We start from the raw sequence: 15,651 nt of genomic DNA, 5'->3' as shown, positions 1-15,651 counted from the left end.
GCCCTTGGTGTTCTTTCTCACACAGAGGAAAGAAAATCTAAAATTCCTCTTGAATGCCTGACAGGGATTAATACAAGTCAGGTGACTTATCTCAGAAAAGGGGAGCTTATATGAAGGGCATTTAACAACCCCAAGGTGTATACAAATGTGGTGATTTGAATAAGAATGGCCTCTGTATGTCAGCTGACACTTGACTAAAGCTGGACTCATCAGAGAAAGGAGCCTCACTTGAGCAAATGCCTCAAATGAGATCCAGCTGTAAGTCATTTCCTCAATTAGTGATCAATGGGGGAGGGACCAGCCCATGGTAGGTGGGGCCATCTCTAGGCTGGCAGTCCTATATTCTATTAGAAAGCAAGCTTAGCAAACCATGAAAAGCAAGGCAGTAAGCAGCACCCTCCATGGCCTGCTGTATCAGCTCTGGCCTCCAGGATCCTGCCCTGAGTTCCTGTCCTGACTTCCTTTGATAATGAGCAGCAATGAGTAAGTGAAACCCAAATAGACGCTTTCTTCTCCAACTTGTTATTAGTGATGGTGTTTCATCACAGCAAGAGGAACCCTAATTACGAAGACTCCATAGACTTATAAATTGTTTAATCAAGGAGTGGTGATGCTTGATTTGGGGCTGCGGCTTGTTGGAGTAGGTGTACCCTTGTTGGAAGTGTGTCTCTGGGGAAAGGATTTCAGGTTTCAAAAGCCCAAGCCAGTCCCAGTGTCTATAGCTTCCTACTGTCTTCAGAGCCAGATATATAACTCAAAGCTATTTCTCCATCATGTTTGCCTCTGGGCCTCCATACTCCTCACTCTGCCCTGTGGTCATAATAAACTAAACTGCTGAAACTTTAAGCGTTCCCCAATTAAATGCTTTCTGTTATAATGCTTTCCAAGGTCGTCATGTCTTTTCAAAGCAACAGAGCACTATGGAAATACCATGCTGGCACCAAGTTTTATGGACATCAATACACACATGTTAGTAAAAACTCAGTAATGAAGAAGATCCTTCATAATTTTACTTGTCAACTATTTTATATGAAAAAAGAGCATAATGTTCTTGCTTTCCTCACATGCTGACATTTGGCGGTGAAACAGTAAACAAAACAGTGCTTTTAATCTGTGAATGTTCTATTGTTGACAGAAAAATATCTGTATCGTGAAACTGAATGCCCTATGGTCTATGAGAACAATGTACTTACGTAAACATTTTGGTGGCGCAGACCACTCTCCATTTGTACACGTTATTTCCTTGTTGCCCTGCAGTTGGTACAAGGACTGGCACTGATATTCAACTGAAGACAAGGGTGCGTATACTGATAAAGGGAAGGAGGTGATGTCTCCATTGTTAATAGGTGGAGGAGGCCCACATTTCCCGGTTGAATCTAAGAACACAACATTTGAATGTTTGAGAGATCAAAGTACAGGCTTAAGGGGAAGCAACAAAAATTCATTGCTAAACAAGTCTTTAGTGATATGATTACTTGAAGAAATGTCAATCATATAAACTGAGAGTTACAAGTTCTTCCTTCTCACCAAGAGCAGTTACTGAACTGGAGCAAGCATGTCTGCTCTGAAGCCTTCCAGTGCTAGCAAATGTCTTAACATTTCTAACATACAGAGGCCAATGCAGACAGGCAGAGTTTCTCTGTTTTCAAGACACTGGAGTATTTATTAGTCTACATATTCCTGATCATCATTATCATTTTAAGAAATATGTTTATAGACAAGAATTTAAAGCTTTTAAAGTTACAGAAAGCAAATAAGGCTTTCTTGACTGGTGATAGGGGTGAAGTATGTATAGGCAACTATATGTTATGCTTTTGCAAGATACAATGGGAATTCTTGGACATGATATTTTTGGTAAACAATGTAGGAAAAGGGAAGATATTGAGAATATTAGTTAAGAGATTGGCAGATAAGCACTGAGCCAAATTCCTGGAATCCAGTTGTAGAGAGGGAGGAGTGATGAGCAAAGGGGTCAAGACCATGCTGGGGAAACCCATGGAAACAGAGGACATGAACAAGGGGGAGCTCATGGACCCCAGACTGAGAGCTTAGAAACCTACATAGGATACACCAGGCCCACTGAACATGGGTGTCAATTATGAGACCTATACAGTCTATGGGACCTCTGGTAATGGATCAGTATTAATCCCTAGTGTACACATGGCCATTGGGAGCCCATTACCCATAGACGGATACTCTCTGCCTAGACACACAGGGAAGGGCCTAGACCCTTGGCCAAATGACGTGACAGACATTGATGATCCTCTATGGAAGGTCTCACCCTTTCTATGGAGCAGAAGAGGGATGGGATGGGAGTTGGTGGTGGGGGTATGGGAGGGAGAGAGAACTTGTATTGATATATAAAATAAGATTGATTCTAGTTTAAATTTTAAAAATTAATTACAAAAAAAAGATTTAGATCTCAATTACTGCACAATGATCTGTGATACTTTTTCCCTTCTGGAGTGCTGTATGTGGTGTTGAGGCCACAGGAGAAGACTGAAAAATCAAGAACTGATATTTTGTTCTGTTGAGTAAGAGCTCAACAGGAGCAATATGAAACTGAGCTCCAACATTGTTTGAAAGCAAAAAAAAAAAAAAAAAAAATGTTCAAGATCATATGAAATATTTTAGTGTGGATGAAAATTAAAAAATCAGACCATAAGGCATGAATGTGTATATGTTAGAGCTGATTAAAGTCAAGCAGTACAAGTGCCATGAAATTCATGAAGATACATGTATTGAAACTGCTTAAAGAAAACATTTTGAAAAACAGCATCGTTATGAAACTGTCAGTCACACTGGATTAAGATCCAAAAGAAAGTGACTTCCCATCTACCACCATGGAGGCCATAGTGAAAGCAAGTAAATGTTAGCATTTGAGAATGGTGCTCAAGATACATAACGGGAAATGCTAAAGGATACACATGGAGAATAGCAACCATAAAAAATTTTCAAGATAATTCAGAGAGCTGGTGGGCAGACACACACAGCTACAACCTAGGCCCAGAACCAGGGCTGATTTGGACCACCCCAACATCCACCCCATCTGTGAACTTCTGGAGCACAACAAGGGGCCAGTCCTGCAGATCCAAAGCTGAAAGATCCCCAAGACACAAGGCAACAGCAGAACATCTAAGAAGAGTCCCAGTGAGGGCCCAGCATCAATACAGTAGCAGAATCCAAAGGACTCAAACTGGACTAATGACTCACTTAAATAATATTTGCAATTAAAGACATGTGAACTACAGCTTCCATGATCTATCTATCCACCCATCCATCCATCTTCCTTCCTTCCTTCTTCTTTTTAATTTAATTTTAATTTTATTTTGGGAGGGGAAATTGCCATGGGGTATATTGTATGAAAGAAGAGACTATTTTCAATTTTAAAAGAAAAAAAGTTAGAAAAATGCTTCTTATAAGAATTACTGTACTTCCTGCCTCTGCCTCCTTCAGCAGATCCTACCAGCGTGCACCACCACAACTCGAGTTGAAGACAATGGTTATGGCTATAGTTTTCCTTAGTTAGGATTAAAGATAAGTTACAATGATAGAATAGATGATAGAATATTTTCTTTAATTCTTGATATTGTTAATAGACTAAATGTTGTAATTATAGTTCTTGCTTAATAACTGTTTTATTATATGTAATTACTTTGAAAAGAGATGATGGGGGATGTTCTTCTGTATACATGTTTTTATCTTATTGGCTGATGAGTAAAACACTGATTGGCCAAGCAGGAAGATAGGTAGAACTAGGAGACAGGGAGGATTCTGGAAAGTATAGGCAAATAAGATCCCAGGAAGTGATATAGCTGGGCAGAATCAGAATATAATCAGAGACAAACAGGAAATCGCTCTCTTCTCTGTGTAGATGTAGAAAGCAAAGGAGTTGCAGGACCGGCATTTCCTGGTAATCCAAGGCCATGTGGTAATACATAGATTAATTAAAACAGAGCTAGATAAATAAGAAACCCAAAATGATGGACAACAGCTTTATAATGAAAAAAAGGAATACTGCACTTAATTTTCACTAATGTACAGTAACCAAATTATTTTACCAAATAAGCATTGGGAGATATGATGGCATACCTTTGCATTTTGGTGGTTCTGTCCAAATCCCATTTTGACACATCACTTCTTCTTCCCCAAATAGTTCAAAAGGTTTATTACATTCATACCGTACTCTCTCATTGGTTGGATATTTAGCCATGGGTCTTGTTACTATAGTAGCATTTTCCACGTGTGGTGGATCCCCACAGGAAGTATCTAAAGAGCAAAAGAAAGTATCATTGCCTATCGGTTCATCTTGAGTATCCAATCAACACATAAGATTCGAAGTGAATTTCTCAATGGGTGAGATAAAGAAAATGTGGTACATTTATTCTCTCTCTTTCTCTCTCTCTCTCTTTCCCTCTCTCTCTCTCTCTCTCTCTCTCTCACACACACACACACACACACACATACACACACACAAATGAACTGATCAAATTCATAGGTAAATAGATGTAACTAGAAAAAAAATAATTCTGAGTAAGGAAATCCAGACCCAGAAAGACATATATGATATGTATTTACTAAATGGGTACTAGCTGTTAATTCAATGATAGCTAAGCTACAATCCCTAGAAAAACAGAGGTTAGGAGTACAGCAAAATACCAGGGCAGGGAGTGGTCTCCATAGGATGGGGAAATAGTGTATATATTTATTGACAGAGAAATGGAGACAAAAGAACAGAATACAGGGAAGGACAGCTAAAATTAAGCATCATTTGGGGGATATTATAGAAACCTAATAATGTAGACGCTTCCTAAAATACATACACATATGAAGGTAATCTAAATAAAATAAACAAAAACATAGGAGACAGAGCCCCAATGAACAATTCTTTTCATCAAATGAAGCCTCTATTATTGGGATTGGGTTACATCTAATTGAATAGGCGGCCAAAGAGCCCACATGAGGACTTTCAAAACACCCAGTCTATTGACAAGACTATAGGTTTTGTTTTTTAGTTTCACACAATCTGGAGGCAAGGCTACATTTTGAAAAACAACACCTTCACGAGTCACTGAATATAGCAGAGTCAAACAGATGCCTTCATACAGCACTTTCAGCCCTTAATGCTATGGTCTTTCAGTAAAAGAAGGGACTTTGCATGCTAGCAGGTTAGACACATAAGCACCAACCCATGCAAAAACCTTGATCTGTAATGATATTCTGCCTGCAATTTATAATAGGAAAATGAAGACTTGTGAAATTGACTTAAGAATATCTATAATAAGTATATGTTGAATGTGCATCAAGCTACCTTTGCATACCAGCTCTCCAATCCACGTGCGATTGACACATGTCACAATGTTGGACCCATTCATTTGATAAGAAGGTGCACATTTGAATGTCACTTGTTCACCTGACCTATATGAAGCTTTCTTCTCTTCTGTGAGTATGGCATTTTCAAACCTTGGTAAACTGTCACAATCAGTTCCTGAAATAAAAAAAGAATATATAGGGTTTTGCTTTCAGGAAATCATAGAATGTACAATATATAAAACAATAGTTAGGTTCATAGAGACAGTAAGTATTGCAGGTTTCTCATTTGTTTTAGTTACCTTCTTTTGTTCCAAACTTATGAAAATAAATAAGATAGCAATGATACTGGATATAGAATACTGATGGTTATAATTCTTGAGGTATTTTCATTTTACTTTTAGTTTTATTCTCTCATATGAAAGTATGATATATTTCTACTTTTTAAGTTCATCAAAAGTAAGTTAATTTTAATGACTATTTCAAATTTTAAAGCGTATGTAGTTGTAGTAGCATGGCTTCTAAAACCGTCACTGCAGTGATGAGACTCTCCAACAGAACCGGTGTTTTCTAGAAGTCTGTGGATGCTGATAGTTCAGACTACATGAAGTGAAAAATAAACAATTTGGCTCAATGTATCAAACTGTATTTTACCAGTGATGTGTTTGTCTCCTAGCATCCAGTAAAACCTACTGATATGCTAGAATTACAGCTTACTTTCTTATTTTTGCCATATATAGCTTGAAATAGATAATGATTATACAAAGAATGAAAATAAAATTGTACTTATGCAAGCTGGTGGCTGCGACCAAGTTCCTCCTACACATTTCATAAATGCATGTCCAGAAATTCCAAAACCTTCAGAACAGCTGTATGTCACCTCTTCACCATATTGGTAACTATCTAGCTCATGAGACACAATCCCATGATGGATTGAAGGTGGAGGCCCACAGGGAAGTCCTGAAAATAACACAGTGAAGAAGCAGAGTAAAATGATTCCACATTGTGCTAATTCAGAAACTCACTTCTGCTGTCTTGCATCTGTTGATTCAACCCTGATCAAGAATTTGACACTAAGATGTCTGAAAAATCATGAGTGACAAGAGAAATTTTAAAAAGAGGAATAAGAATCTCAGAAACATAGCATTTATGGGGGGAGGAGCTCACAGAGGAGTTTAACACCTGATGACAAATGAACACAGGAAACTACAATGCACATGAGCAGTGAAAGTCAGTAGACTGCGCATGACATTTAAAAGAGAGGTGTAAGAGTAAAAGTAGATTGCAAGTCAATCAGTACAATTAACAACTGCAGGATAGACTGGTTTGTGCAAATAGAAATTTGTGGTAAAACACATCAATGAGTATGTGTGCCAATCTGAACCATTCCTTCTGGTTTTGATGAGTGTATATCATTGGTAAAGACTTGTTCTAGAACCAGAATTGTATTTGCATGCTGCTCTCACCGACGCAATGAGGTGGAGAACTCCACTTTCCCATGTGGCAGGTTACCCCATGATCCTCAGCCATCCTAAAGCCATCATCACAACCATAGCTGAGTGTAGTGCCGTGTTCATAACTTCGGGGCTCAAGTGGGTATCTCGTTCCTTCTGATGATCTTGGTAATATAACAGATCCGTGGTCTATTTCAGGAGGCTTAGAACATGGGATTTTTGCTATATGAAGGTCAGAAATGAAACAATGATGCATAAATAAAACTTTTTTACTGGATAACAGAAACAATCTCCACAGTTTTTATGTTAAGTCCTAGTTCTTAAATACCCCCCATCATTTGAGTTTTCTTCAGTATATAAGGAAAGAATGTTGTAAAATAAGTCATGACTACTGACCAACGCAGCGTGGCAATGACTGCCACATTCCGTCTCTGCACACCATTTCTTCTGTGTCCTGTATTAGGTAATTGTCTTGACAAAGAACAGATACTTTTTCTCCGTCCCCGTATTTCACTGTGGTTCTCAACACTTGAGCATTTGGAATCTGTGGTGGAGGGGGGCAGGATCCTTTCTCTGCTTGCAAAATACATCAGAAACCAGAGACTTGACTCTATATATTATCTTAAATTATTGAAGTAATAATTTTAATTAAATATCAAATTAATTATGATCACATACTGGTTATATATTTTTTTATAATTTTCACCTTGTATAGAAATTTAGTAACTGTCCTTGTGTTCCTTTCAATGGTTCTCATTAGTTTTTTAATGCAACTCTGCATCTGTTTTATAAAACTTATTTGTAAGTTTAATGTTAGCCTTTCTGGTGTTTTAAATAAATTATAAACTGAAATATATTAAATTGAGGTTTCATGGAGATTTCTCTAGACCTGGGTATGTATATCTATCATCTAATATGTTGTATTAGCTTAAAAATTCTTATATAGCTTTCCAATGAATGTAATATTTTCAATTAATTAATATATTAGTGACCTTTCTCAGGCTATGACAAATTACCTGACAAAAGCAACTTTAGAAAGGAAGTATGTAAGGGTTTATAACTTTATCTCATCATGCAGGGAAGTCATGGCAGCCCATATGTGTGTCAGTTGGTCATACTATATCTACAGAGAAACTAATGCTCCCGTTGGGTTTTCTTTTTCTTTTCTTTCATTCCAAGATTTCAGGCCATAAAATGATGCAGCCTACGTTTATAGTGAATCTTCCCACCTCAGTTAACCCAAACTAGGAATGTTCTCTCAGTAATGCTCAGAGTTGTTTTTTTGTAAATGGCTGTCGATTCTGTCAAGTAAACAATAAGTATTAACCGTCACAATTCGATAAACAATTTGTCATTGACTCTTGGTCTATGAGAGTACAGGATATGTTCACAAATAAGTATAAGTATGCTATTTAAAATTTCAACTTCTCTGAACATCCTACTTAACCAGAACTGGTTAGAGATGTGAAAATTGATCCCATGCATCTGTGTGATAATGAGCAGTTAGTACTGGCATTAATACCCTTTTGAAAAGCACTGTCTAAGTTGCTACAAAATCGAGACACCTGAGATTCATCTTTCAGATTAATAACATGACAATGTACTTATTAGTGATTATTAATAATCATGTTTCTATTTCTGCTTAATTAGATTGGAAGGAAGGACTAGATATAAGTGAATATTTGTGCAACAAAAATATTTTTTCACATTCTTTAAAAAAAAAAAACTCACCAGAAGAACAATGATGAAATGTCTTCCCTCATATATGACAGGGAAGCTGAATCTATAAAGCCTCAACAGAATGTCACCTAAATAGGACCTGCATGTTGGTAATATCAGTTGACACACCAGCATAAATAGGGAAAATCTTACAAGGCCCTTCCCCTTTCCCTATATCAGAGGTTCTCAATTTGTGAGACACAATCCCTTAGGGGTCAAATGACCCTTTCATTGGGGTCACTTAAGACCTTCAGAAAACAGAGATAACTGTATCGATATTGCAGTTACAGAGTAGTCATGAAAAAAATTTATGGTATGGGTTCACCGCAACATGGAAAACTGTATTAAATGATCACAGCATTAGGAATGTTGAGAACCCTCCCTAGATGAAGAGTTACATGCAATTAATGGCTATCTAGGGTAGAAGAATCAATCATTTCTAGGGATGGGTGACCAACAAATATGTTATCCAATCTCAAATTCTTAATCCTAATCACATATCTACAGAAAAACAATAAATGAACGTATCAGGCTTAATTTATATATACAAGCATTTTTTGTATATATAAATATATATGTGTGTGTGTGTGTTTGTGTGTGTGTGTGTTTAGAGGTGATCATGAGTTGGACAGGAAGTACAGGGCACAAGAGGTGTTCAAGTGGAATACGGAGAGGTGGAAATGATAAAAATGCAGGATTCACATCAGAAATTCTGAAGAGAAGTTACTGTGTTTTAAGAACTCAAAACTACGACTATCACAGGTGAGAAGAGACTAGAATAGTGACTAGAGGACAACACAAACAAGAGCTTACTTGTACAGGTTGGCTCTGGATCCCATCTTCCATTGATGCAGATTGAGTGTTTCATCTCCCGCTTTCCTCTACATGTGTAACCCACACTAGCATTATGATTAAATTCATACTTATTGGGTTGAATTGTCTCCACATCAGCTGGCTTTGGTGATTTACACTTCTCCAGTTGATCTGTTGCTATGTGAAAACAATTCCAGGAAAAATAATGACAATTACAAGAAGTGAGCTACCTGCTAAGTTAAAATAGCTATACAGTCAATGTACAAATAAAACTATTATTTATACCTACAAATTGTGCCAAATAAAATGATATGGTCAGCATACAAAATGGTCTATAATGTGGGAACTAGAGTTCATGTCTAGTCTTTTACATCTCAGAGACAGTAAGAGTCATGAAGGGATATGGGTATTAGACAACTACAATAGGAGAGAAAATCATTGTTTCAGATGTTTTACATAAGAAATGTCGTGACCAGCTTTGGTCCCATGATTGAAAACTGTCAAATTTTTACATTTATTGCACTTCCCTTATCTTAATTTAGTTCATAATGTTGAAAATATTACAATAAAAACATGAGTGCATAGATTATATGAATGTTTGCTTGTTTGGATTTCCTTTGTTGATAGATGTGTTGTTTTAAAAAAGAATTTCTAAGATATATTGTGTTTTTAACAATTGTTTCAGAGATAGAATTTGTATAAGATATTAGATGCTTGTAGCCACCTTTATAATCCCTTCATAAGAATCTATAAGAAGTTAATAAAACAATACTATGTCATATTAATAAAACTATTTGGTTGTATTATGACTTAAGTAAGATGATATATATATATATATATATATACATATATATATATATATATATATCTTCATATGTTCTGTGTTATAATTTCACACTGAATTGGAGAGACCTTTTTGGTCCTGGATACATTTGTTAATAATTTGAAATGGAAAGTAAAATGTATATGGATAGAGTAAATAAAAGCAACTGATTAGGTGAAGTGCTATAACTTTCTGCTAAAACAATATTTAAAATACTGACCAGAGTAATTAACAAACTCAAGACACCTGAGAGTTAGTCCCTTCCTTAAGGCTGTTTCACTGGAAGACAAAAGTTATAAAGCAAAGTAAAGAAAAACCAATAATCAAAAGCATGGCGACTGTGAGATTGATATTTGTGATGAGAAAGCTATAGATAAGGAGAAGAATAAGTGGAAGGATAAAAATGTGTGTACTGTAAGCTTAACATTGCAGTACACCTGATGATAATCGAGGAGTGCCATAGGAAGGTCACTGTAGGCAGATCAACCTTCAGAACAAAAGCTCAGAAACCTGAACAAAAATAAAACACAATGTTGTAACAGAATGGAGAATTGTTTTCATTCCTGATGAGTCTGACTCTTCTCCCACATGAAATTATTTGTTAAAGAGTTTTAAAATAGCCTGTGTTTAGATTGTAAAGTAGTGAAGTTAACCAGGCATTGGTGGCACACACCTTTAATCACAGCATTCAGGAGGCAGAGACAGGTTAATCTTTGTGAGCTCGAGGCCAGTCTCGTCTACAGAGCTACAGAGCTAGGCTCCAAAGCAATAAAGAGAAACGCTGTCTGATGGGAGTTGTCATTCTGTAAATATGTTTCTCATATTGGTTAATGACTAAAACACGGTTGGCCAATAGGAGAGCAAGATAGGTGGGACTAGGAGACAAGGGGGATTTAGGGAGAGGTAGGAGAGAGTCAACATGTAGGACCAAGAGAGTAGAACTTCGGACCCTCCCTCCGGTAAGATAAGACCATGTGGAAACACTTAGATTCATAGAAATGGGTTAATATTTAAGACAGAGCTAGCCAATAAGAAACACTAGTAACAGGCCAACAGCTTTATATCTAATACAGTGTCTTTGTGTGTTATTTAGGGCTGGCACAGCAATGGGACCAGGCTGGTTTGAAAACTGCTCATAACACCTCTTTCCAATAACAACTCTTTCCAAAAACAAAACAAAACGAACAAAAAAGTAGAGATTTGAAAAAAACTAAGTGTTTGCTTAGCAAAAATGTAATGATTACTCGTAGAACCATCGATTTATATGGCAAACTGTTTTTGAGTTGGTTAGTCTTCTGTGTCTTGAGAACATATCACTAAACAACAAAAGGATAAGTACCCTTTTGAAAGGAGCCCGATATTTCTCTAGCATTAACCAACACTTAAAATTCCAATGAATAGTAGATACTGGGTATCAAGGACCATTCTAAAGGAACACTCAGAAAAATCCCAGTTTCAGAGAAAAGTGAATGTAGGCACCAGATGTTTTTAGCTACTCATTAAAATCTCAGTCACAAGAAGAACAGAGGAGTTATTGCAAAGTAAAATCAACATGGGATAACATTGCCCACCTAACCCCAGATTATGTACTTATTTATTTTTTGTATAGTTCAGTTCTGTAGCCAATGAGAGGACCTATGGCCTGACCCTCATCACACTGACTTCAGCTTGCAACATGTAGAATAGACAGAAGCATAATAAAAAATTCTGGGAGAGAAAAGTTTGTTATAGGAGAGCAGGAAATAGGTATTTTCCACACTTGATTTCTTAACTCTCCATGATATGAAAGGAGAGTACCATACAATAACAGAAATTGTATTTTGTAACATTGTCATATATTCCTGGATATTCACATTTTAGTCTCATGAAAATTTGTAACTAACAACTAGGTTTATCTTAGTGTAAACAACCATTTACATATTATGTTAAAAATTTACATTCTTGTATAGACACACTTTAAATTATAAACAATAAAAGTTTGGATTCCTATTATTTAACACTTGTTTGTCCTAAGAAGATATTCTACTACAAAAACACATATATGTGTAAATATTACTGCAATTCAAATATTACACTTTATGAAGTATCAATTTAAGGCACATAACCTTACCAACACATTGAGGAAGCTGGGTCCACCTTCCACCAATGCATGACACTGACCCATGTCCAATCATTGTGAAGTTTTCCATGCAGGTCAACTCTACAGACTCTCCATGGTCATAGGGAGGGAAAGAATACTGGCCATATCCATGCTCAAGTTCAGGAATATCTCCACATGTTCTTTTCTCCTCTATAGATAGACATTTCATAAAAGTGTGTTCATGGTTAAGGCATCACATGATACAAAACAGTGTTTAAGTACTGATGCTTTAATTACCAACACATATTGGCAAGGTTGTCCAATTTCCATCAACACACTGGACTCTATTGGGTCCCTTCAGTAGAAATCTAGGCTTGCAATCATATTCCACCACGTCACCATGGTTGTATTCTTTTTTCTTTCTCCTCTTAACTTCCCCATTGAGGAGTTCAGGAGGCTGATCACATGATCGCACTTGACCTATTGTAGAAGATTGTGTAAATATGAATGAAAATGTTCATCTTCCTGACTAAAAATGTAGTTAATGAAAAATATTTTTTAATGAAAAACTCTTTTAAGAATTTATTCCCTATATCACTTTTATAACTCTTTATTAAGTAAACATTATTTAGACTAGACTCACATTTCACAGTTGTAACATGTTTATTAAAATACCATCAAAAGCATATTGAAAGTGGTACAATGCTTACTAAACTCAATACCTTGAAAATACAAGAAAACAAGAGAGCAATTGTAGGTATGTCAATTATAATGATTTTCACACTAAACATACAATTATCAATCTGTAAAATGTATTAGCACTGTAGAAAGCATCTGACTAATGTGTTTTAATGTTTCAATAAATGCTACTGAACTCATCAAAATCTGCTTTCATACTGTTTGGACATACTCTAGGCAATGAGATGGAAGGCTTACCCTATTAAAAAAAAGTTGGTATTAATAGGAATCTAGACAAATTGAAAGAAATCTTTGTCACTGTATCAGTTGTCTGCCCATATAAACACAGTGATACACATTTTAAGAAGCAAGTTAGCCTGGGATTAACCTTGTAAATAAGTGAGTGTGTGTTAGCTACACACCACACAGCTTATTCATGGCTGTCCATGTATATGCTTAAGATTGTAGACACAATGGAAGACTGGGGGATAGTAAGAGAAGGAAAGTAAACTTCTGATCACCATTCATCAAATTTAGAGCAGATACTGACCTTTACATGTTGGAAAACCTGGGGACCATCCAAAGTGGTAGCATTGTGCTGAATCTGGCCCAACTCTGTGTCCTGGTCGGCAAGAAAATCTCAACAAATCTCCAACTTTATATTTTTCTTTCTTGGGATTGACAAATAAGTTCTCCCCTAGTAATGGAATGCTGCATTCTCTTTCTTGAAAAGTAAGACAATTAGAGAATACATTTAATCATTGAGAAGTAATTTTATGTTTGTCATGTACAGTCACAAGGAAGTATCAGTAGCCACCTTCCTAATGAAAAATTCTGCCTATTGCATTAGGTAAAATCCCTAAATTCACATGGAAGTCTGAAAAAAGGAATGTTGGTGCTATATAATATAATAGCTATCTATGACTCTGAATTGTGGCAGAGATGTATTAATGTTAAATTCTAAAGTACTATGTACTTTCAGTATGAAATTTTTCTTTCATATATGAAATTAATGCTATACAGTATGTACATGACATCCATAGATACACTCATGTACTCAATGTATACACATAGTGACAAAGGCAATAAAAATATACAACAGTAGGCAACTAATATTCAACTGGTCAACCCACCAGATGAATAACTCTCTGATAGGGAACCCTGTAGGCAAAGACTGTGGGGTTACTGGCTGTGGATATTGCTTGTTTCTGTCTATAATTTTCTTATGTGGTGCCACAATTCCCCCCTGGTAAGAACAGCTGTGTTTTTGTTTTTGTTTTTCCATAATCCATTGTCAGTGTGTTTTATACTTTTTGGGTACATTTATTTCTGTGGATGGTCAGGACGATTTCTGCTTAAACTGTATATTTTTCATGAGTAGATATAATACTAGGTTATTTTTCATAGCTCAGGCTGAAACAATACTCTCAGCCACAAAGACAGCTTTTTACACCTTTAGACGATTGAAGACCTCAGAGCAAATTCAGAGTAGATCGGTTGACCCTGCAAATGAATGCATAGCAATAATTGTGGTGCCCAATGTGGGGTTCAAACCCATGAGCCTAGGATAAAGATTCTCATGCTCTTAATTAAACAAAATTTATTGCGCCTGGAAATGCAGGATAAATTAATGTAACTAAATAATAAAATCAAATATGATCATCTTTAGCCTTCAAAATTGTCCTTTTGCTTACTTTACATTAAATCATAAGGAAAATTCTAGTAAGTTCACTGTTTAACAAATAAATATTTTTGATTTGAAAAGAAAACTGCCCAGAGAAATTAGTACTCACCATAGCATAAGGGTTTGTCAGACCATCCATCATGATTACATGTTATGGAGCCCTTGGTATCTTTATGTATGTTTTCATATCCAATATGGCATTCATAGTCTAATTTATCGTTGAGTTTAAACCATGTGCCATTATTTTCAGTTCCAGCATTCTCAAATACAGGCCTGTCACAAGACTCTAATACAAGATAAATAAAAGATTTTGTTTTTAATGTGTCAATGTACAATCTGAGCAATTCCCATGAAAACAAATCCGGTCACAGGTAAATATATGACAACAATTAAATACTGTAAAAAACACCCTTAGAAGAACAACAGTAAATCATTTTCCTAAAATAGTTATTAGAGACAAATACACTCCTATTAGCATTTAACATCTCAGTTGAGTTTTATAAAATTTTATTTTAAAAATAATTTCTTGGCTCATTTTTTTCTTGTGTTTATCTCATACTGTAAATAAATAGATAAGTGCAGATGTATTTTGTTTTAGGGAAGTATACTAGTATTTTGTGAGTTAAAGTCTCCTATTTAGTAGTTTATATGCAACATAGAAATTTTAAAAATTGATTAATTAAATTTAAAACAGATGCATTTATTGTATTCTATCAAAGTTTTTTTTTTCTTTCACAATGAGAAAAGCCAAAAAGGCTTCAATAAATGGGAATATTACATGAATAACCTAAGTCATCTTATCATTTAAGATATGTTGAATAGTTCTTGCAAAATAGCACTGGCTATCTTTCTAATAAGGAAATCTAGCTGAACTATCTATAATTAAAAAAACCTTTGTTATCTGTATGTCCTAAAACATCAAAATTTGCTGCTACCTGTAACATTTATTTCTTTCCAATATCAAAACATTTGGGAATAATCTCTAGGAAGGGGACCTTTTGAAATGGACCTTTGATGTGAGATGTCATTCTGTAAATATGTTTCTTTATTGGTTAATGAATAAAGCACTGTTGGCCTATAGAAAAGCAAG

The 15,651-nt window shown here is 35.7% G+C and overlaps 1 protein-coding gene across 2 annotated transcripts in view; it reads right to left on the bottom strand.

Annotated features, from left to right (window-relative positions):
- The window catches only part of LOC127221289 (complement factor H), a 47,998-nt gene that overhangs the window by 3,496 nt on the left and 28,851 nt on the right, over positions 1–15,651 (bottom strand). Inside the window, exons 11-21 of one of the 2 annotated variants that reach the window (XM_051183175.1) lie at positions 14,671–14,847; positions 13,428–13,601; positions 12,497–12,679; positions 12,230–12,409; positions 9,297–9,473; positions 7,161–7,340; positions 6,777–6,986; positions 6,097–6,270; positions 5,312–5,488; positions 4,093–4,269; positions 1,194–1,376 (exon numbers count right to left, since the gene is read on the bottom strand). In XM_051183175.1, coding sequence (XP_051039132.1) covers positions 1,194–1,376; positions 4,093–4,269; positions 5,312–5,488; positions 6,097–6,270; positions 6,777–6,986; positions 7,161–7,340; positions 9,297–9,473; positions 12,230–12,409; positions 12,497–12,679; positions 13,428–13,601; positions 14,671–14,847 — 1,992 coding nt within the window. The remainder of the gene's footprint in view (positions 1–1,193; positions 1,377–4,092; positions 4,270–5,311; positions 5,489–6,096; positions 6,271–6,776; positions 6,987–7,160; positions 7,341–9,296; positions 9,474–12,229; positions 12,410–12,496; positions 12,680–13,427; positions 13,602–14,670; positions 14,848–15,651) is intronic. The other variant, XM_051183176.1, reaches the window with a different exon arrangement.

The sequence above is a fragment of the Phodopus roborovskii genome, unplaced genomic scaffold (genome assembly GCF_943737965.1).
Source record: "Phodopus roborovskii unplaced genomic scaffold, PHOROB, whole genome shotgun sequence".
In the NCBI taxonomy this organism is placed as follows: Eukaryota; Metazoa; Chordata; class Mammalia; order Rodentia; family Cricetidae; genus Phodopus; species Phodopus roborovskii.
Note: the sequence above shows the minus strand (reverse complement) of the source record. Positions and strands in the feature narration are given on the sequence as shown.